This window comes from Sarcophilus harrisii, chromosome 6, assembly GCF_902635505.1.
Source record: "Sarcophilus harrisii chromosome 6, mSarHar1.11, whole genome shotgun sequence".
Classification (NCBI taxonomy): Eukaryota; Metazoa; Chordata; class Mammalia; order Dasyuromorphia; family Dasyuridae; genus Sarcophilus; species Sarcophilus harrisii.
The window spans coordinates 169729793-169752127 of record NC_045431.1 but is presented as its reverse complement, the minus strand read 5'-3'; the positions used below and the strand labels follow the sequence as shown (position 1 = coordinate 169752127).

General features: G+C 36.2%; 1 protein-coding gene across 1 annotated transcript in view; it reads left to right on the top strand.

Moving 5' to 3' along the window:
• The window catches only part of FGF2 (fibroblast growth factor 2), a 67524-nt gene that overhangs the window by 39626 nt on the left and 5563 nt on the right, over positions 1-22335 (top strand). The window contains exon 3 of the mRNA XM_031943538.1: positions 15985-16088. Within this exon, the coding sequence (XP_031799398.1) occupies positions 15985-16088 (104 nt within the window). The remainder of the gene's footprint in view (positions 1-15984; positions 16089-22335) is intronic.

Sequence of the window (22335 nt, the reverse complement as noted above, 5' to 3'; positions counted from 1 at the left end):
CTACTCACCCTTAAAAGTAAAAAATAAGGACAACTTTTTAGGATCATTATATTTAGATTGCAAAGGGACATCAGAGATCACCTAGTACAAGCCTCATTTCCAGGGGGATGTGCACACAAATGCTTAACAACCAAATCTCTGGGGGAAATGTGCTCATGATATGCCAAAAGTTTAATTTGACTTATTAACATTTTCTCCATCACTTTCTTAGGTCTAGACAACCAACAAAAAGCCCTGATTTGTAGTGGATGCTGATTTCTAAGATGTAAAAGTTCACACTAAAAATTTAACAATCAGATCTTTTGACCAATGTGAGCATAGCCTTGAGTAATATCTCACAAGGGAAGAAACTGAGTGTTCAAGTTACTTGTCCAGAGTCAAATAGAGAGGAAAAAAAACAAGTTGTGATTCAAATCCTGACCTCTAGATTGTGTTCTTTTCACTGTAATTTTCCAAAGAAAGGAAATGGCCTAAACTTTATTTTAGCTATTACTTTCAACCTTCTTTACCATTAGACCAAAAAAGCAATTCATACAAGGAATATAATAATGTAAGTAAAGAGTACCTGAAATGATGCTGAAGATTATGTAATTAGAAAAAAATATGTGTGGGGTGTTGTAATATAAAATACATTGTTAGACAGGCACTAATGTTTGTTTTCATCTTACTTTTTCTTTGCGACAAGGAAAGGCTCATGCTTAGGGGTGGTGGAATGAAAGGCAGGGGAATAGATCCAGAACTAATTATGAAATAAAAATGTAAGGCACAATTATAACTTTTAAAAATACTTTTTCTGCTAGCAAGCATTTACTTTGACCATAAAAAAGAAAAATTGTTTTTTTTTAATTTTACTTTCTCCCCTAATACCATTAGCTATTGGAGAAGTATAGTATATATCTCAAAGCTGGGAAGAAATATCAAGTTGGGGTTGGGAGATTTATATAAGAAAGAACATCTCTCTTGGAAGAGAGGTGGTGGACTGTGGATATAGAATAAGACATGCATTTTCAGACTCAGTTAATGTATAAATTAGTTTTGTGTCATTATCCTTATTTATTTAATGGGAGTAAATCAAGGAAGAAATGGGTATAGTGATAGTAATTTTTTTTTGTAATAGTAATATAAAAAACATGGAAGAATAGGAAAAAGTAGTGTCAATGAATTACTTTTAAAAATTACATGAACCAAAACTAAGCAGAAGGAAATTCAGAAGTTAACATAAAAAGGGCAATTTTATTACTATTGAGTAAAACTTAATACACAATTTAAAAAAATTCCAAACTGCATAATTGAAGTCCATAAGTTCACTTACAATCTTCTTTACTTTAGGAAATGTTTGTGTCAGCTGATCTTTTTGAATTCTTAACCAAAATTTTTTTTTCTTAAGGTGGCTATTCTAAGACTAAAAGTGACCTTGTGAATGCAAGACAACTAGGATTCTTAGATCCAGTGAGTAGATCTGATTAGTGACAAGGGAAGCATCTTCATCAGAGATGACCACTATCAAGAGGAAGAAGCTAAATCTGTAGCCTGACTTTCCAAAAGACATCTAAAAGCCAGAATTCTAGATAATCTGCAGGCTGACTAATTCACCTCTGAATAATTGAGAATGTCGGCCAGAGAAGATTAGGAAAGACTTGTAGCATAGTGGTTCTTTGCGGAATAGTTTCAGAGTTATCCATCAACTCTCAGTCATTATACTGAGATATTGGGTGATATTATAAAATTGTTAGGTACAGGCTCCTGGAGTACTGAATTCACATCCTCTCCTTATACATTCCTCTGCTCTAGACCCATGCTATCTAGACTATATATATTCAGGTGGGGGGGAAGTCTAGCTAGGGGTCCTCAAACTATGGCCCATGGGCCAGATGCGGCATCTGAGGATGATTATCCCCCTCACCCAGGGCTATGAAATTTCTTTATTTAAAGGCCCACAAAACAAAGTTTTTGTTTTTACTATAGTCCGGCCCTCAACAGTCTGAGAGACAGTGAATTTATTTAAAAAGTTTGAGGATCCCTGACTAAGCTCTAGCCTCTGATAAGAAGGGAATGAGTCTCCTTTTCCTTGCATTATTTGGCTCTCCCATCCTGGTACTCTGGAGACCAAGTATTTAAAAACAGGTTTTGGCTCATGTTTGGTTATCCTCAAAAGGCTAGGGGAAAGAGGAGAAAAGTAATCAATGGACCATATGAATCAGGTATGAGGCAGGCATTTATTTCCTTTTTTTAAAATTAAAGCTTTTTATTTTTAAAACATATGCATGGATAATTTTCAACACTCACTCTTGCAAAACCTTGTTCCCCAAATTTTTCCCTCCTTTACCCCCAACCCCTCCCCTAGATGGCAAGTAATCTAATATATTAAACATGTGCAATTCTTCTATACATATTTGTGGAATATATACATAATTGTGGAAATTATCATACTGCACAATAAAATTCAGATCAAAAAGGAAAAAAAATGAGAAAGAAAGCAAAATGCGAGCAAACAACAAAAATAAAAACTGAAAATACTATGTTGTGATCCACATTCAGTCCCCATAGTCCTCTCTCTGGGAGCAGATGGCTCTTTTCATCACAAGACCATTGGAACATCTCTGAATCACCTCACTATTGAAAAGAGTCACATCCTTCAGAACTGATTGTCATATAATTTTGCTCTTGGTGTGTACAATGATCTCCTGGTTCTACTGATTCCATAACATTCATATATCATGACTTATTCAACCATTCTCCTATTGATGAACATACACTTGATTTTACAATTTCTTGCCACTACAAAAAGAGCTGCTAAAAACATTTTTGCACACATAAGTCCTTTTCCCTTTTTTATGATTTCTTTAGGATTTAGGCTCAGTAGGGACACAGTCATTTATTTCCTACAAACAAAAGAAATGTTAAAAGATAAAAGATATACCTGCATTAGTAAAATGAGTTAAAAAAGGATTTATTAATCTAATTTATGACTACTATTATAATCTGTTGGGATTTTCATCTATACTGATGCAATTTCCAGGGCTGATGATTAGATTAGCCATTTTCCTTTTCACTTTGTTTCTGCACTGTCTCTCTCAAATGTCTTTTGGAAAGTCAAGCTACAGATTTGGCTTCTTCCTCTCGATGGTGGTCATCTCTGAGGAAGATGCTGTCCTTGTCACTATTCAGATCTACTTATTGGATCTAGGAATCCTAGTTGTCTTACATTCACAAGGTCACTTTTAGTCTTAGAATAGCCACCTTAAGAAAAAAGTTTAGTCACCAACATGGGGAAGGAAACACAAAGCTGAAAAGGCAGTGAAAGACTCAGAGGTAAGCTCAAATACCTAAATCCATTCTTGCCATGGCAGCAGCCACATGGTATGGTGAAGGTTCACCACCCAACATCCCTTGATCCCTCATTGGGAAGTTTATAACGATTTGTTATTTGGAAGAGTTGTAGTAGGAGAAAAAGCAAGAAGCTATTTTTCCTTTTTAACAGTCTGCTGAGTCATAGGATCTTCCATCTTAGTAGCTAATGAAGAGACCAATTTGTCATTCCAAAGTGCTCATGTCTTTCAGCATGGATTCACACACATGACTGGCTCATCTTCAATTTATCCAAGTACTGAGCCAACACATATGGTGGAGTGGAATCTGGAAAATCAACTCTGAGCAAGCTCCATGCAATGGCTTTCATTACACTCAAAATGGAATAATTAAAACTGTACCCATTCTAGGAGCAAAGCAACAGGAGCTAATAGGGTATTCTTTATTTGAAGTCAGGAATGTTCTAGGTCATGATCAGATTCTTCTTGGTTGTGGGACCCTAAGTTCTCCTCTATGAACCATCTGCAAAATGGGGGTAACAATAGTTATATGGTTACCTTTCCATGGCTGTTGGGAGAAAGTGCTTTCTGAATCTTAAAGTGCTAGGTAAATGAAAGGTGATTTAATCGATGAGAATGAATTGAATCTGTTAGATCACACCTGTGTTATGAGAAACTCCTTATGAGTAAAGTCTCTTTACTAGTGTAGATAGCCATATTTTCTCTGTCTGTAACATTAGAAAGTTGATTGGATTTCTGAGACATAACATGATTTGCTGAGAACTACTGTGAATCAGAGAAAAATCTTGAACCCCTGAAGCCAGAACTCTATTCACATTTCATTCACTACTCCCTATGAAGAAATTTCTTAAGTAGGCAGAGAGAATCTTAAGAATGAATAAGAGAACATACAAATCATTGGAAGTATCCTCTATCCCCTTGGATGTAGTTTCATTATTTGAAGACTCCTTCCAAAATCTCCTTTAAAGAAGGGTGCCCAAATCAGCCATGTCTCATTCTTCTCCAGTCTATACATAGGATTTTCTCTACCATAACCCTTCACTGAGTATCTTTGTGGGTTCCCCAAACCTGTTCCCCTTGGTGTATTATCTTCCCCCATTAGAATGAAGGTCCCTTGAGGATGGGGACTACCTGTCTACTTTTATTTGTATTCTCAGGACTTGACACAATTCCTTGTGCATAGTAGGAGTTTAATAACTAAATGTTGGTTCCCTGACTGTTATTGTTATTCAGTCATTTTTCAGTTGTGCCCAATTCTTTGTAACCCCATTAGGGTTTTTTTTTTGGGGGGGGGCAAAGGTGCTAGAGTGGTTTGCCATTTCCTTCTCCAGTTCATTTTATAGATGTGGAAACTAAGGGAAACAAGGTTAAGTGACTAGTGTAGGGTCACACAATTAATCAGTGTCTGAGGCAAAATTTGGGAACATGAGTTTTCCTGACTTCAGGCCTGTTTCTTTTCAGTGAACTACCTAGATGCTCTTCTTGCCTAACTGATAATTAATACTAAATTTCTAATTAAGAAGTCAGATGAACTTTCCTTGAATACTAATGGTGCCATCCAAGTAGCTAAGTGTATAGAATTCTAGAACTGGAAGGGAGCTTCATGGTCATCCAGGGAATAGATTCTAGGTCAAATCCCTCATTTTAAAGCTAGAGAAACTGATTCCCTGAGAAGTCATAGGAGTAGCCTGGGAAGAAACTTAGCAATTGTTCATCCTTCTCATTTTATGGATTCAGAAATGGAGACCTACAGAAACCAAAGAGTTTGCCCTGTATCATACAAGTAATAAGTAGCTGGCCTATTCTTTTTAGTTGAAATACCCCTTTTTCTTTTCCAATATTTGCTGATTTTGTGAAGAGGAGTCTATTTGGAAATTATCTAAATCTGATGACAACTGATAAATCTTGGATGAGCTTTGCCCTTGTTTAGAGCTGCTGTACCAAATAGGCACCAAGGGATTTTGGGGAGACCCAAACAGCTAAAACAGCAGACATGCATAACCACAGATCACCATTACCCAAGGTTGGCAAGCTGTCATGGTTTCACTTAGACTACCTCTGGGTTGCAAGCCAGGGAAATTCCCTAGAGACCAGGTGAGTCAGAACCATCATGCAGTCACTGAGAGATGGAGAACCTTTGCTGAGGGAAAGTCTTCTTGTCTCCACCCAACCTGCTGGAGCCGTCAGTGGGAGAATTCTTGGAATCCTGCTCTCGCCCTTTTTCTCCTCCCTAGTGCTCTTCTGTCCCTAGCAGCTACTGTGCCTGCTGCGTAGCAGCAGAGACATGGAGAAGACTTAGCTTCCTGTATTACACCCTTGAGCTGAAATGTCACAAAGTGCCAGATGGGCAAAGAGAGTCCCTACTTTTCCATGTGCTATCCGTCTGTCTTTCCCATCATTCTTGAGTAGGATAGATTTAGCATTACAACAGCCTATCTGTTAAATGGGGCTGTTAAAATGGCTGAATGTGCCACGGGGTATGCTCATACCTGTCGGTCAGCCAGAGAAAATACTTTTAAGTTTGTGAAGTCATAAATCTAGTGGGGGACAGGCTTTAGAGGAACAGGAAGTGTGGTAACTGGTTATTTTTATGAACTAAAACTGCCTGTGGCTGCCCTATGTTGGCAGAAGACAGCAGTCATTCATTAAAAAGAATTATTTAAAATTGTTCACTTTGAGATGGTTTGGCTTGGAGGAAAGAAGGAGCTTTGGCACATCGTAGGAACTGTGGTAACAATGTTATGTATTTATTTTAGCCAGTCTTATAAAATGCAAACAAAGTCTCCATTCTGAGAGTAAGAATGACATTTCTATTTTACAAATATGAAAACTGAGGCAGAGAATTAAAGATTGGATTGGTTAATAAACCAATGCAAATGGCTCCTAATCTTCTTGTGTCTATCTTTATGTTATCTTTCTACTCCATTGCCATCCTAATTATCATTTCTTACTTGGACTACTGTAACTTTTCTGCCTTCAGACTCTCCCCTCTCCAATATTCAAGTCAATTCAACAGGCATTCAACAAACATTCTATGTGCATTTGTTAAATACCAAATAGTATAGGAAATGTGGTGAGAGAAAGCAACATAATATAAATAAACAGAAACTATATATATAATTTCTTTTCTAGGAATCCCCAATCTTTAGCCTTAGAGAGTTTGATTTAGGGGCACTCCTAAAATATCAATATCTCTTAAAGTTTCTTATTGTTCCTACCCAGAGTTTACTCTTAAATATCTTTTAATTAATGTATCCATGTTTCTCTCTATATTTTGATAAACATAGACATTGCTATAAAAGTGTCCTGAGATTCTGTATAAGCATTCAAGGTAACAAATTTATATTAGGTGCAGTTCAACTTTTATTTTATGTCCCAGAAAATTCCAGTGATGGGATGATAGTAAGGATAATGATGATGATGACACAATTGCTTAAAAACTTTTAGAGTCAGTTAAATATTGGAATCAAGGATGAAATGTACACTATTTGGCTACTGCATATGTTGTACTGTTTCTTTAATTGTATCTAAGATTTTTATAACATTTTGATAAATTAATTTCATCTACATAAAAGTAAGGAAATCATTTTCATTGATTGATGGAGGATGTGACTGGGAATATGATGGTCTTGTAATAAAAAGGGGAGCATCCCTACATACAATTTGAAAATCACATCATATATAAAGAGATCTTCATCACCTTTTCATGTAATACTGAATGAAACTAGAAGAAATCATACACACAAAAAATCATGACTGCGTCAACTACAAATTTATGTTATCTGATTTATATTCTGTATCAAGACAATGATTTTACTCCTCCTTAGAGAGACTTGAGCCTCTCCACACTCTTCATGATAGCTATTCAAACCTTTTCTTCTCTCTTCAAAATTTTCTTAGTTCTTCTTTCCTCTTCCTTCTCAGCTGAGGTATACCTCATACTTTAATTGAACACAGATCTTTCTCAAATTCACCCTATTCACTATGCCACCCAGTTGTATCTATTTTAGAGTAGAAATGATCCTGTGTTCTTGAAAGCAATTTCAGTGAAAGATCCTTGGCAGGTTCTATTATGCTGGAAAAACTTTGATTACAAATTCAGTGGTCATCTATATGCCTTTTTTATGTGTTTATGAGCCAGACTGGGGAAGTTAAGAGAGTTTGTTTATCAAATCAGTATTGGGTGATGGATTTTTTTAATCATAAGGAAATATGGCAAGAGAGACAAACTTGCCCTTTGTTTTTTTTAATCTTCTTAATAATGCATAAACTGAATGAGAGTTCTCTTAGTAGGAGAGTAAAAGTCCATTCAATCACTTTTCTCTCCCAACTTAAATTAACTAACAAGATGCCATATATACTCTAAAATATTAGGTGAGAACCTATTGAATTAGTCAATAGAGACAGTAATTAATCGGAGTGCCAACAATCTAACGCATGATTTTTGAAGAAATGAAAGCCATTGAATACCCAATACAAGTATATTGGGACTGGTTGAATACATTCATTCATGGCCTGTGTGCCTTGAAAGAAATAGTGAGCAGTAGAACCTGAGTAGCTAGGTGATATAGTGGACAGAGTGCTGGGCTTGGCATCTTGAACACTTATTTTTCTGAGTTCAAATCTGGCCTCAGACATTTCCTAGCTGTGTGATTCTGGACAAGTTATGTAACTTTGTTTGCTTCAGTTCCTTCACCTGTAAAGTGAGTTGGAGAAAGAGCTCTAATCACTCTAGTATCTTTTCCAAGAAGATCACAAAGAGTCAGACATGACCGAAACAAGAAAACAAAAACAAGAGACACCTAGGCATTCAAATATAAGTTCCAGTCTAGATAGAATAGCCCTTTTAAGGCTCTGATTGAGAATCACTTAGGATGTAGAAGAGCTTCTGTCTCCCCTCTCCATCTCCACCAGAGGATAACCTTGTCAACTTAAAAAAAAATCAGATTCTAGCTTTCCCATTGGTATCCTAACATGCTCCCATAATAGCATTGTCTGGTTCGAAAGTCAAGGAAAAACTAGATTCTCTGAGGAAAGGGAACTTGAAGACTCTACAAGAATCCCAACAGAACACTGTATTATGCCTTAGGGAACTCAATGAGAATTCCAAAGGGACAAAGGGACTTCTAGTAGCCAGGAGCTGAATAATCTCTTGTGTTTTCTGATTAATCAAAGACCAAGTGGGAACAACCTAATTAATCAATCTGGAAGGGATGAAAGCCATTGGATACTTGGACCCAGTGTATATTTGTGTAAGATATGGCCCTGTTTTTGTTATGATTGTTGTTTGCTTGTCTGTTTGCTTGCTTGAAGATTATAGTTGGAAGGAACTCAGTTCCTCCTTTTTGGATTCCTCCTTGATTTTCCCCCGTGACCTTCGCCCTCTGCCTTCCCATTTTATTTCATATCTTTCTAATGTAATCACTCTAACACTCTGAAATGTACAATCTCATGCTTGTGGCTGTGATTTTTCCCTGGAGAAATGCAAAGTGAAACTCAGTCTTGCCTGCTTGTCTTGTGCTACTTTTGTCCAGGTTTTAGAATGCCCAATGTATGGCAAGTCTTCCTGAATCATCTCAGATAATAAACATTTAAATATTTACTATGTGTCAGGCACTGGGTTAAGCACTTTACAATTATTATCTCACTTGATTCTCACAACAATCCTGAGAAGTAGGTATTATTATTATTTCCATTTTACAATTGGGAAAACAAGCTGAGAGATTGAATAACTTGACCAAGGTCTTTCCAAAAATAAGTGCCTGAGGTTGGATTTGAAATAATATTTTCCTGACTCCAGACCCTCATAAAGGCATATTAAACTCTAATCCTCTCCCAACACCTACTACAATAGGCTTATTTGAAGACATGAATTTATTGGATGATTATGCATCTTTCATTAATTTTCTTTGGAGTGTTAATTGCTGTTCGCATACTATAAATATAATTCTCACTTAGTGAGAATGAGGCAATCCTTAGATGCACTACATTTTTGGGACTTGATGGCAGAAATTTTTCCTTTCTGTGAATGCCTGAAGAGGTAGTTTACATAATTAAGACAGAATTTTCCATGGATGGGGGAAATCATGCTGGATTTCCCATTAACCCACATAATTATGATAGTGCATACTGAGGGATGTTTTATTATTTTCAGACAGCAGGCCAAGACTGGGCTTCACCAGGTTAGGCACAAAAGGAGCTAAACTCTTTTGTGCTTCAAAGGAAAAGGTTAGTTTGTCCCACAGCTGTCTTCATCAGCTGGCCAGTTCAATAAATTGCTTCATTTCCTGAAAAATGTAGAGAATGCTTTACATCATTCCTCTGTTTCTAGGGGTAGGATTAGATTAGACATTAAAAAGATCCTTTTGACCTCTAGTCTTTTATGATGCCCCCATCTATATAAATTGTATTAATAAAAATAGTTAAAATTTAATAGCCCTTTAAGATTTGCAAGATGTTTTTCTCATCTCAGTTGAATCTCTCAACAATGCTCTAAGATAGGTGATATTATTATCATCTCCATTTTATAGATGAAAAAATAGGCTAAAAGGTATCAAGTGATTTGTCCTAAGTCACATAACTTGTAAGCGTCTGAAGCAGAATTTGAACTTGATTTTTCCTGACTGCAGGTATGGCCCTCTACACAATATACCATCTAGCTTCCATTCTTTTATACACTTCCTTCCATGTTAAGTGACAGGGAGTTTAACTATTGAAAGACCAAGTTAAATCATAATTTTAGAGCTGGAAGGGATTGGAAAGGTCATCTGATCCTATCTCCTCATCTTATGAAGGAAGAGTGGCTATTAAATTCCTTTTTATGTGTGTGTGAGAAGAAGAGAGAAGAGAGGAGAGAGAGAAAAATGAGAGAGACATGAAATAGAGAGACAAAGAAAGAGGGAGGGAGATAGAAACTAAAAGAGATAGAAAGAGAAAGGGAGAAGAAGAGAGAGAAGAAAGGAAAAAGAAAAGATGGAAGGAGGGAGGGAGGGAGAAAGAGGAGAATGAAAGAGAAGAGAAATAGAAAGAGAAGGAGGGAGAGGAAAAGAAAGACTGAGGGAGGAAAGAGAAAGTCAAAAAGAAGGATAGAGAACAAGGATGAGAGGCATGGAGGAAGAGAAGGAGGGTGGGACAGAGAGAAAAAGAGGGAAAAGGAGAGAAACATGAAAAAAGTAGGATAGGGAAAATGGAGAAAAGGAAGGAGAGGAAAAGAAAGAAAGAGTAAAGGGAGGGAGGGAGGTATGGAGAAAGAGAATTAGAAATAGAGAGAGGCAGAAAGGCAAGGAGAGGAGTAGATTTTTTTTATTCATGCTTATAAAAGGAAGCAAAGCCATGGATAAAGTAAAATTTGACATTATTCCCAGTCATTTGTATTTAGCACTAGAATTCATTTTCAGTACAATAATGACCTGATTAAGGAGGAGCTAAAAAGTTGTCCATCCCATTCTCTTTCTTAGCAACTTTCCATAGTCCAACATCATGTTTGAAATAGTCAGTCCATTCTTAGATACATGCTAAGTGTCAGCTAAAGCAGAACTGCCCTCTTTCAGATCTTCCTTGGAGCAGATGGTTATATGAGCCCCCAGTTAGGAAAATGTCTAATATTTAGGAAGATACTGGACTCTCTGCCTCTATTTACACTTCTGTCTATTTCTAATTACCCCTGATCTCTTTGTGGTTGGGACCAAATTTAGTTTATTTTAAATATGGGAGTAGTGAAATAGCAGGTATTAACAGAATTTTATTTGAGTGATCTCTAACCTGAGAATGACCAGAAACAAAACAGAGGAGGTAAGATTCAGGAGTATTGGCAATCAAGTAGTGATAAAACTTAATTAATTTCATAGTGAAGAATTCAATTTGCAAACCTTTGAATTTTTCCTGAAAAGGAGAGTTCCCTCTGCTTAAGTAAAGGTAAAGATTATATATAAATCACAAATGGGAAGAGGATTACAATACAATTATTTCCATGGCTCAAGTATTTCCACAACAAACCCAGAAGTAAAGGACATACAGGTATTCTAGAGACTTGTGGGAACAGCTCTTGAATTGATTGTCTCAAATCTTGGGGTCATGATTGCTTATGAGATACAGAACCAGAGTTCTGTGACAGAAATAACTCTTACATTGGTAACCAATCATTTTGCTAATAAATAGGGCCATATACAGTACAGGGGTACTTGCTGTAGGAAAATCCTTGCTGTAGGAAAATATTCAAAAAATAGGGAGATGAGTCTTCCCTCCATTCTATAAGTCTTTTCATAATCCCCAATCATATTTTTTGCTATTCCCTTCTTCACTTTGCAATGAAGTCATCAATTATTGAATGTATGTTGATATCCTTGACCAAATTTTTACATAAATTTCTCTACCTCATCCCAAAAGATATTTTAAAAAGGAAAAGGATAAACAAAAATGTTTATATATACAAAAATATTTATAGCAGCTCTTTTCTCGAGCCAAAGAATTGGAAATTGAGGGAATACCTATAAATTGGAGAATGGCTGAATAAATTGTGATATGTGGTATTATGATGAAATTCTATTGTGCTATAAGAAATAATGAGCAGAATACTCTCAGAAAAATCTGGAAAGACTTTCATGAACTCATGCAAAGTGAACTGTATTGTATACAAAATAATATTATTTTGTAAGATGATCAGCTGTGAATAACTTGACTATTCTCAGCAATACAATGATCCAAGGCAACTCTGAAGAACTTGTGATGAAAAATGATACCTACATCCAGAGAAAAAACTGATTGTGTCTCAATACAGACTGAAGCATACTTTTTTAAACTTTATTTTTCTTGAGGTTTTTTTTTTTGGGGGGGAAAGGTTGTTTCCTCTGTTTTCTTTCATCACATGATTGACTTCACATGTGCCTTCTCAATAAGTGTCAGGAATGGGAAGAGAATTTAGAACTTAAAGTTTAAAAACAAATGTTAAAATTGTTTTTACAGGTAACTGGGGAAAATAAAATACTAAATAATCAATAAAATGAAATAAAAAGATTAAAGAGAAATTTCTTGACCTCTCTGGTCTCTATAACAAAAGTTGACACATGGGCTACATTTACTTTCATGGAAATATTGGCTGTTTAAAAAAAATGCTCAAGCACTGCAAGATAAAATGATAAAATGTCCAATGAAGTTATTTTTGTCTTTGTATATTAATTCTTATCCTTCTTGACTTCTTTGCAGCTTTTGACACTTTGGATCATCCTCTTCTCCTGGAAAATTTCTCTTTTCTAGGCTTTAGTGACATTGCTCTTTCCTGATTCTGCTCCTATCTGATTGACCCTCTCTCTCTTCTCATTTCCTCCTTCTGGTTTCCCTGGCATCATCTTTCAAGATTCAACTCACATCTCAGGAGGCCTTTCCTTCTCCCTCTCTGCTCCACTGTAAGTGCCTTTCCTTTGAAATTATCTGCCATTCATATGTACATAGTACATGTACACAGTAATTTACACAATAATTCTCTCAATAAATTATGAATTCCTCAAAGCTAGGTTCAAATTTTTTTTTGCCTTTTTCTGTATTTCCATTGCTTAGTATAGTGTATGGTACATAATAGGCGCTTAATAAATGGTCATTGACTTACACTCTGTCTGGATGCTTGTTAAGACCATTTCTGCTTCTCTAAGAAAAATCTTTCAATTTAACTACAACTTTTGTCTCTCTCTTTGGGTTTCATTATATATTAGGAATGATAAGAATGTATGATTCAGCTTAAATTAATGTTGATAGGGGAGCCAAAAATAATGTGATTCTTAACCCTCTCTTTTTTTTTTTGTAATACTTTCTAACCTTCACTTTAGAAATGGAAGGGGCAGCACAGAACTGAGGGCTCTTCTGTATTCTTTTCTTCTCTCTTCCCTTCCTTGTTTCTCTCCCCCTCTGATACCTCTTCCCTATTCCTCACTCCTTTCTCTTCTTTCTTCTTCCCTTCTCCTTTTCTCTCATTGCTATGGCCAAATATCTCATTAGCAATAAGCCCATATAGAATTAGTCTGGTCATAGAAGTAGACAATCTGTGGCAGGGATCATTTTGAGAGCCCTACCTTCCCCTATAGAACTTTCTGCCTTTTACATGTTGCTAGTGTAGCCTTAAGACTATGGTCTTAAGGAGAGAAGGGCCCTTCTGTGTTTTGAAATGATGTCAGAGTTGGCTTTGTGAACATTGTCTATAAATAAACACACAAGTGCACAAACAGCAGACAGATCAGAAGGGACTCAGAGCAAATGTTGATAAGTTGATATTGCTAATATTTGTATTAACATTCAAATGTTGGCTTTCAAAATATGAATACTTTGGAGTTGAAGGACTTAATTGAAGTTTTTAATCTTTGTTTTATTTAATCAGCATTTTATTAGTGACATGTTGAAATCATTATGTTGTTAAGAAAAATGTATTAATTAAAAAAAAGAATGTGTACATAGTGGTGTAATGTTTTTGTATAATTAATATTATAAGTGAGAAAGTGGACTAGCTTTAGACTTAATCATCATGTATATGTAATAGATGCTTTTGGAAGTTTGGTGAAGTTTATGGTTTCTTTCTTAAAATAATGCTTTTAAATGCATAAGACAACATAAATAAGCTTGCTAAGGGAACCAATTATATCTATAGTTTCTGTGTTCCCTTAAAACTTTATTTTAAAATGTAACAATTATTCTTGTTTAAAAACTGCATAAAAATGGGTCTGTCAGTCAATGATTGGCTGGGGAGAGAAAAAAGACACAGAGAGAAAGAGACAGACAGACAAAGACAGAGACAAACAGAGACAGATAGACAGAGATTGAGAAAGATACACAGAGAGAAAGAGAGAGAAATAGAAACTATGAATTACCAGATGAACCTTGTATAGATACTCTCCCCAGGAAGGAGAGGAGAGAGGGAAGTTCTAGTCATGTTTTCATCAGCTGCATTGGACATATCTATCTCTATATCTTTCTCTCTGAATGTCTGTTCCATTTATCTATCATCTATCTATCCATCCATTTGTCCATCTGTCTTTGTATTTCATCTATCTGTCTTTCTGTCTGTCTATCCATCAGTCTATTATCTTTCTTTTTTAAAAATACCTTTCCCTTCCTTCCTTCCTTCCTTCCTTCCTTCCTTCCTTCCTTCCTTCCTTCATCTTTGTTTCTTTGTCTCTTTGTCTTTGTTTTTTTTATCTTTTTCTTTGTTTGTTAGTTTGTTTCCTTCCTCTCTATCTATATATTTTTTCTATTCTATCTATGCATATATTTATCTGTTGATCAATTGACCTATTTGTCGATCTATTTATAATGGGTATAGCTACAGCAGCAGCAATGGTCCTAATGATCCTTGGGAGTTCCTCTTGTTTCCAAACTCTATCTTCTCCTAAGTCTGTTGTTCATGTCCCACCTCTTGTGAGATTTTGGTTTCTCTCTCTAGATAAAAGCAGGGAACCTCTGTTTTTTCAGGTACTGACACATTCCTAGATAGACTTACTATATGCCTGTAATCTCAGCTCTCCAGTGGCCTCCTCCAGAAGGTGCTTTGGCTGCTAGGCCAAATAGGACAATCAATATATAAGGAAAGGAATTAGGCACAAAATGTCATTCATTCCATAAAATTATCTTTTACAGTTTTGAAGCTAAAATCAGAAAAAAAGGAAGAAAGGAGGTGAATGGAAAGCCAAATCACTATCTAAGTATAGGATTCTTAGCCTGGAAATCCTTGAGTTTGTCTTTCTAAAAATATTATTTGTTTTCCTTTGTAATAATCTACATTTTATTTTATACATTTAAAAATATTATTCTAAGAAGGAATCCACAGATTTCATCAGCCAAAAGAGTCTGAGCCCAAAGATTAAGAATCTCTGTTTTAAGGAGAAACAGTGTAGGGTACTTGAGAGAACACAGGAGAATTTGAAATCTGAACTCCTATATTTGCATCTGGGTTCTGCTGCCTGTGTGACTTTGGTCAAATAATTTCCTCTGGGCTTTAGTTTCCTCCTGTGTAAAAATGACGGGGTTAAACTAGATGTCATTTTGGTCTTTTTCTGTATTACGTCCTATAAATAAATCATGTTACTAATTAGTTGAACTCAGGAGTATGCTGATAATCATTGGATTTTCCCGGTGAGCATTTATATCTCAGAAATCTGCAATGGTTATAATTTAATTTATTTTGTTGATTGTTTAGACTTAAGAACTTGATAGAGAAAATATAATTAATAATTCAGGTTAAGATTAAGAATGTGCTGAGTTTTTTTTTCCTGAGGGGACATAGCCAATTATTAAAAACACTTACTAATTTCCCTGTGGTTGTATTTCATCCAAACAGAAATAGCTAACTGAGTACAAGGACACTGAGTCTTGAATCTCAGAAAATATTGTATCTTATCACCCTCTAATTAAAAAAATTTCCACAAAATTAGGGGAGAAAATGTTGGTACAGCTAGGTGGTGCAGTGGCATTAGAACAACTGAGTTTTAGTTTTGGCTTTGCTTTTCAAATCTGTGTTATATTTGGTAAGTCCCTTCTTGTCTCTGGGCTCCTGTTTTCTCCTCTGTAAAATACGGGAGTTGGGTCCCTTCCCTCTCGGAAGCCTAGGATGGCATATGGGTTTATGGTACCACTGGCTCTGAAGTCATTGCCCCCTGTTGTTTTTCTCTTTTCACAGTTAAACTTCAGCTTCAGGCAGAAGAGAGAGGAGTAGTGTCTATTAAAGGAGTTTGTGCCAACCGCTATCTTGCCATGAAAGAGGATGGCAGATTACTGGCTCTGGTAGGTAATAATTCTTATATTTTTTAACAAATGTTTTACTTTCTATGTTCAGAATAGCAGCTGTCATGACACAAGAAAAATTTTGCTTCCAAATTTTGAAAGTTTTCTTATACTGAATAATTATATTACAATTTATTTCTGTGAATTGTGTTGAATGCACAATCCGTGGAAATGCCAGAAATCAGACCAGCTGCTCTGACTCTCACAGAGATCATGAAAAGTGAAATAAAGACAAATAGACACTGAAATTTTCCAAGTGAAGAATAGTAAAGTGAAGAAGCTCTTTATTATCATTAACTCTTCCTTTAAATGCTTTCTTACCACAATGTTGCTAAGGAAACACAAAAAGAAAACAAAAAGTAGATAATTCAGTCTGTGTATGAAGGGACTTTGTGAAAGTTGGGTTCAATTTTAGCATCCTCAGATAAACTGTCTGTTCTCCTGGATAGGCAGGTTTTATTGCTCCTGCAGGTCCATTGTCATCCACTTCAAGCATATCTACTCCCAAAGCTTCCTAGCCTCCACTGGTCAATAAGCAAACTGAAATGGGGGTTTAATGCCAGGTCAGAATGACATGAATTACTATAGATTGAGTGCAGTATAAGCAGGCAAGAATGCCTGGGAAAGTATAGCTTGGAATATAGCTAGCTATGCACAGGTTAAGCAGGTGTGATTATATCACCAAGCAGGTGTGATTACCTGCGAGGTCTCAGATTAGGTGGGAGGGGAGAGATAGAAGAAGGTGTTCCAGACTGTGATTTCATTGGCATATTGAACTGTACCAATGAAACCACCACACAATGAATCAATGAACCATACATAATTTCCAGTGTGGAATTTTCCTCCACTAATGCAGATTTGCAATTGGTTGGTATGAGATCTTACAGAATTGCCTGAGACAACAAGAGTTTAAATGACTTGACTAAGGTTACTCAAGTAGTATATGTCAAAGACAGAATATGTATCCAAATCTTTCTTATTTAAAAATTCTGTCCATTATACCATGCTGCCTTTCAAAGGGGACAAAGCTAACTATTCTTTCTAATTAGCATGAAGGTTTTATCTTTGAAGTTTAGTAAACTATATACTTCAGAGTGAATAAATGATTTTCATTTTTATGAGTTAAAAATACAAATAGCAAAAAAGACAGATTACTCTTTGTTATGTTTTTAAGTACAAATATTTTTAATATATATGAGAGGAACAAAGCATACAGTTGGGAAATTGGAGCCAGCAAGGTGCTTTGGAAAGCACATGGTTCTGGGGACCCAGATTTGAATGCTGACTCTGTCATTTATTACTTCATTTCCCATGTCTGGGGCCTTATTTTCTCCGGATATCAAAAGGAGCTGGATTAGTGATTTCCATAGGTTAAGTTGCTGAGTAGTTTTCCAGTTGTGTTTGAATCTTCATGAACCCATTTTGGGTTTTCTTGGCAAAGATATTAGAGTGGTTTGCCCAGGATCACATGGTTAGTAAGTGTTTGAGACCAGAATTGAACTCATGAAGACAAGTGTTACTGATTTCAGGACCAATGCTCTATCCACTGTGCCACCTAGTTGTCTCTTTCCAACGGTACTTGGGAGTGTACAGAAAACATATTGCCATCTGAATTTACAGTCTCAGAATCAGTATTGCTTTGGGAACATTATGTTGTGTTTAAGGGGAGGGAAGATCTGTCTTTTGGTTATAGTGAGATTATAGAGTTTAGGATCATACCTTAAGAATTAGAAGGGATTTAGAAACCATTAAGTCCACACTCCCTTTCAGATGCTTATTTTTTCAAAGAAGGCAACTGAGGCACAGAGTGGTTAAGTGATTTGTTCCAGGGATAACTCTTAATATCAGAATTGGGATTTGAATCCATGTCTTGCAGCTTCTTGTCTAGTGCTCTATTCACTATTCTATATTGTCACCTCATAAAAAATGGGGTAGGGGGAGTTAAAGGAAGGCAAAGGGTGGAGCTAAATGTGAGTGCCTACTTAACACCAAAGTAGAAACTGGGATTACTCACTGTTAAGAAGGGAAAATTCTGTGTCCCTGTTTCTGTCACCACAATGACAAATATTTTCCCATCCACGGGAAGCTCTGCCTGGCTGATATCTGTCTGAAGGAGGGGGAGCCCATTTTCTCTTGTGTTCAGAGTGGTGGGGAGGTGGCAGCCTCCCATTAATGATGCTTATTCCCCAAACCAGAAGTGAAACCATCGTTCAAAGCTAAATAGACCACAGTGAGACAAATTAGAATAAACTGCATCCTTCACAATGAAATGTTTGTGGGCACAAATCCATAGGAGGAGTAAGAGAAATGAAACCACAATTAGAGCCTGGATCCTGAGAAGCTAGGAGGGCTGTGCAGAATGCTTATGCATCATGATAGAGATGTGTCCAGACAAAGTACCAGAAAAGCTCTTGTTTTAGTCCCATCTTTTCTGTGGTTTTCATTCAGACTTTTCATATTGGACTTTTAAATGGCTTCCCTGCATACCAGGGGTTCTCCTCTGGCAGTTTGGTGAAGCTGATGGGATCCTTCTCAATATCATGTTTTTAAATGCATAAAATAAAATACAGAGAATTATAACAAAAACCGATGAAGAAAAAAAGATTTTATTTTTCCCCAAGTTCACTGAACTTGTCAAATCTATCCACAGATTCCTTAGGAGGATAGGAGGCAGGCAAATAGAGAGGTAGGAGGGAAACTACAGGTTATCTTGTTCCTTGGAGTTGAAACCAGACAGAGCCACAGAGGCAGTATCAGAAAAAGACTTTGGCATTGTATTAGCTGCTTTCTTTAGTATTTAATTTACTGCACCCAATGTGAGGAAATAGCTTACATGGGAAATTGGTGGGCTTCATAAATGATTTATGGCTCTTGTTTTTGTAAATTTGTAGTGATAACAACAACAATAATGATATGTTAAGCAATAATAATTGCTAACATCTATATAGTGTTTTACACATAATAGTTTTGGTTTCCCAATTTTATCCTTAAAACTAGTGGGTAGCCATTGTCACCATTACTGCTGGTTTCTAGGGAACTTTCCACTCAACTTGCCTTAATTGTTCTAGAATGTTCTTCCTCACCTCTACCTTTTATAACCTCGACTTTCCATCAGTGGTGCTCTCTATTTCACTCCTGGAGAGATGCTTTGGATGCCTTTGTATCATGGATCACAGCTCTTATAGTTTCTCCATCCCTTTCCCCCCCCCCCTCTTTCCTTCTCTCCCTCCTTCCCCCTTTCTGCTTCTCTCTCTCCTTCCCCCTTTCTGCTTCTCTCTCTCTCTCTCTCTCTCTCTCTCTCTCTCTCTCTCTCTCTCTCTCTCTCTTTCTCTTTCTCCTTCTTCCATCTATCTCTTTCATTCTCCCTCTCTTCTTCCGTCTCTCTGATTATAGAATTGGGATGTCCTTAGAAATTATCTCATTCAGTTCTCTCATTTTATTTTTGTCTGTCTCCAATTTTTTTATCTTATTTTTATTGATTTTTTTAATATCACCTTCATTTATTTTTTAGAGTTCAATTTTAATTTATATTCAGGTTTATATTCTCACTTTATCAAGAATAGTTCATGCCAGATTAACCTTATTTCCCTTTTTCGACATGAGAAAGGAGAGGTGTAGATTAGACAAGAATACAACCAGATAGATTGAGAAATAGATGCCCAGACTCATGGGACAATGATATGCATTCTGCCTGGGTAGGCTAGAACCATGTTCATGGTTAATGTTAACATGGCAGACCTCCAACAGAGTACTCCAAGGATCCATGCTTCATCCTGTGCTTACAATTTTAACCAATTAATTGGTTAAATACATAAGTGGAATATTCATCTAACTTGAAAATGACATAAAGTTGGGAAGGATAGCTCACAACATATAATAATCAGGATCTGAATCTAATAATGTGCACTTCATTAGGGATAAAAAGAAACCTGGGCACATGCGTCCAAAAATCAATTTCACAAGTGTTAAATGCATGGTTAGACAACTAGAACAATAGTTCTGAAAATAGATTTTTTTGGGGGGGGTTTAAATGGATTCCGAGCTCAACATGAGTCAGCAGTGTAATGGGGTTGCCAAAACTGCTAATGAGCTCTTGGATTATATTAAGAAGTGCAAAGATTCCAGGAATGGGGGATAAACTCTGTCCTAATCCAATCTTACCTAGAGTATTGGGGTCAGTGGTTTAAGGATGTTAAAGTGTACAGAGGAGGACAACCAGACTTAATGACATTTGAGTACATGAGCTCATGACATATGAGAACCTGTTGCAAGAACTAAGGATGTACATTCTACAGAAGAAAAGACCCAGGGGCATGAAAACTGGCTTCAAATATCTAAAGAACTGTCAGGTGAAAGAGGGGCTGGAATCTATTTAGCTCCAGAGATGGGAGCAGCACATTAAAATTGTCAAAAGACTCATTTGGGCTTCATATCAGGAAAATCATCCTAATTTTCAGTTTCCCTAAAGTGGAATGAGCTACCTTCAAGCAAGGACTAAATGGTTACTTGATATGACAAGGAGATTTTAGTAGAGATATCTTTCAATGCATGGTAGACCAGAAGGCCATTGAAGATCTGCTTAAGTTTTATGATTCTAGTATTCTAGAATTGTAGTTACTATAGTATACCTCCATTTTCATTCCAGTCTGTTTTTGAAAACTCCACCATTTTGTTGAATTTCAAATTTTTTTTTACCTTGCATCCTGGACTAGCAATCAACTCTGTTTTGTTTAAAAATTAAACCCATGGATTAAGGGCTAAACCAGAGAAAGCATCAGAATGAAACAGTGACAGAATCTAAGGGTTCAGGATGTCTTCAGAGGCTATTTAGATCAATTTGTATTTGAATAGAAATTTTCTTTATAAAACAGAACAGCAGGTTGGCATAGTGGACAGGGCACTGGACTTAGAGTTACTTGACCTGTAACCTCAGACACTTAAAATCTAGGGAACCCTGAACAAATCATTTAATCTTTGTGCTTTAGTTTCATCATTTGGAAAATAGGTTGAATTTAAAGGCCTCTAAACTCTTTTCTTAATGTAAATGTTGGGTTTCTATGATACCAGAAGAATCAAAAATAAAAATGAAAGTTTCCTGTCCTCAAGCGACGTATATCCTACAATAGGATACAGTGTATAAGCAGATAATTAGCTACAAGATAATTTAAGGGAAATAGAGAAAAAGGAAGGGCAGTGAGGTGGCAACACAATGGATAGAATGTTGCTGGTCCTGGAATCAGGCAGACTCATCTTCCCAAATTCAGCTTCAGAAATTTGCTAGCTGTGTGACTCTGGGCAAGGCACTTAACCTTATTTGCCTCATTTCTTCCTCTGTAAAATGAAATGTGCAAACCATTCTAGGATATTAGTCAAGAAAGTCCTAAATGGGGTCACAAAGCGTAGGATATGCCTGAAAAATGACTGAAGAACCACAACATAAAAAAACTTCATCATATTTAATTACAATGAAAGAACATAGACTTGAATATTTTCCAGCCCAACAATCATTTCAATCGAATAAACATTTATTAAGCACCTACTATGTTCCAAGTACTGCCTTAAGTACATTTTCTGTGTGTTGCCTAGACTAGAAAAGAGCACTGAATTCATAGCTTTAAGACCTGACTGTTCCTATTGCTCCATCCTTTACCACTGGTGACATTTAGGACAATTTAGTCTTTGGTTTCCTCATCTGTAAAATATGGAAATTGAATTAGATGGTTTCATCTAGGTCTAAATTCTGGGATTACTGACCCATGCTAATCAGTTTGTTACAAGACTTTTGTTACAAGATTCAAGTATTGGAAAACCATTACAAACACTATTTTGCATCTCAGAAAAGTCCTTTTCAATCTTTCTGGATACTGCAAGTAGTATTAAATAGTATTACTACTGTTGGACTTACTATTCTTTTCAAGTTATTTTGTATTTACCCCCGTATTTTGTAAAGTCCTGTTTTTTTTTCCTCTTTGCATAATCAGTGCCTGCCACATAGTAAATACTTAATAAAAGCTTGCTAAATGAGTTAAAGTGCTTTTCAAATGAGAAGCACTAGTCATATCAATGTCAGGTAGCTTATAATTATAAATGTGCAATCTATAGCTCAGTGGCGTCCATTTCTTTTGGCATCTGATGACATTTCAAGATAATTTTTCCTTTTCACGGCTCTTCTCTTCTTTTTAGCCTAGCTACATTTTCTTTGGTCAGTGTTCCTTACTTGCCTCCAGAACATGCTCACTCTTCATTT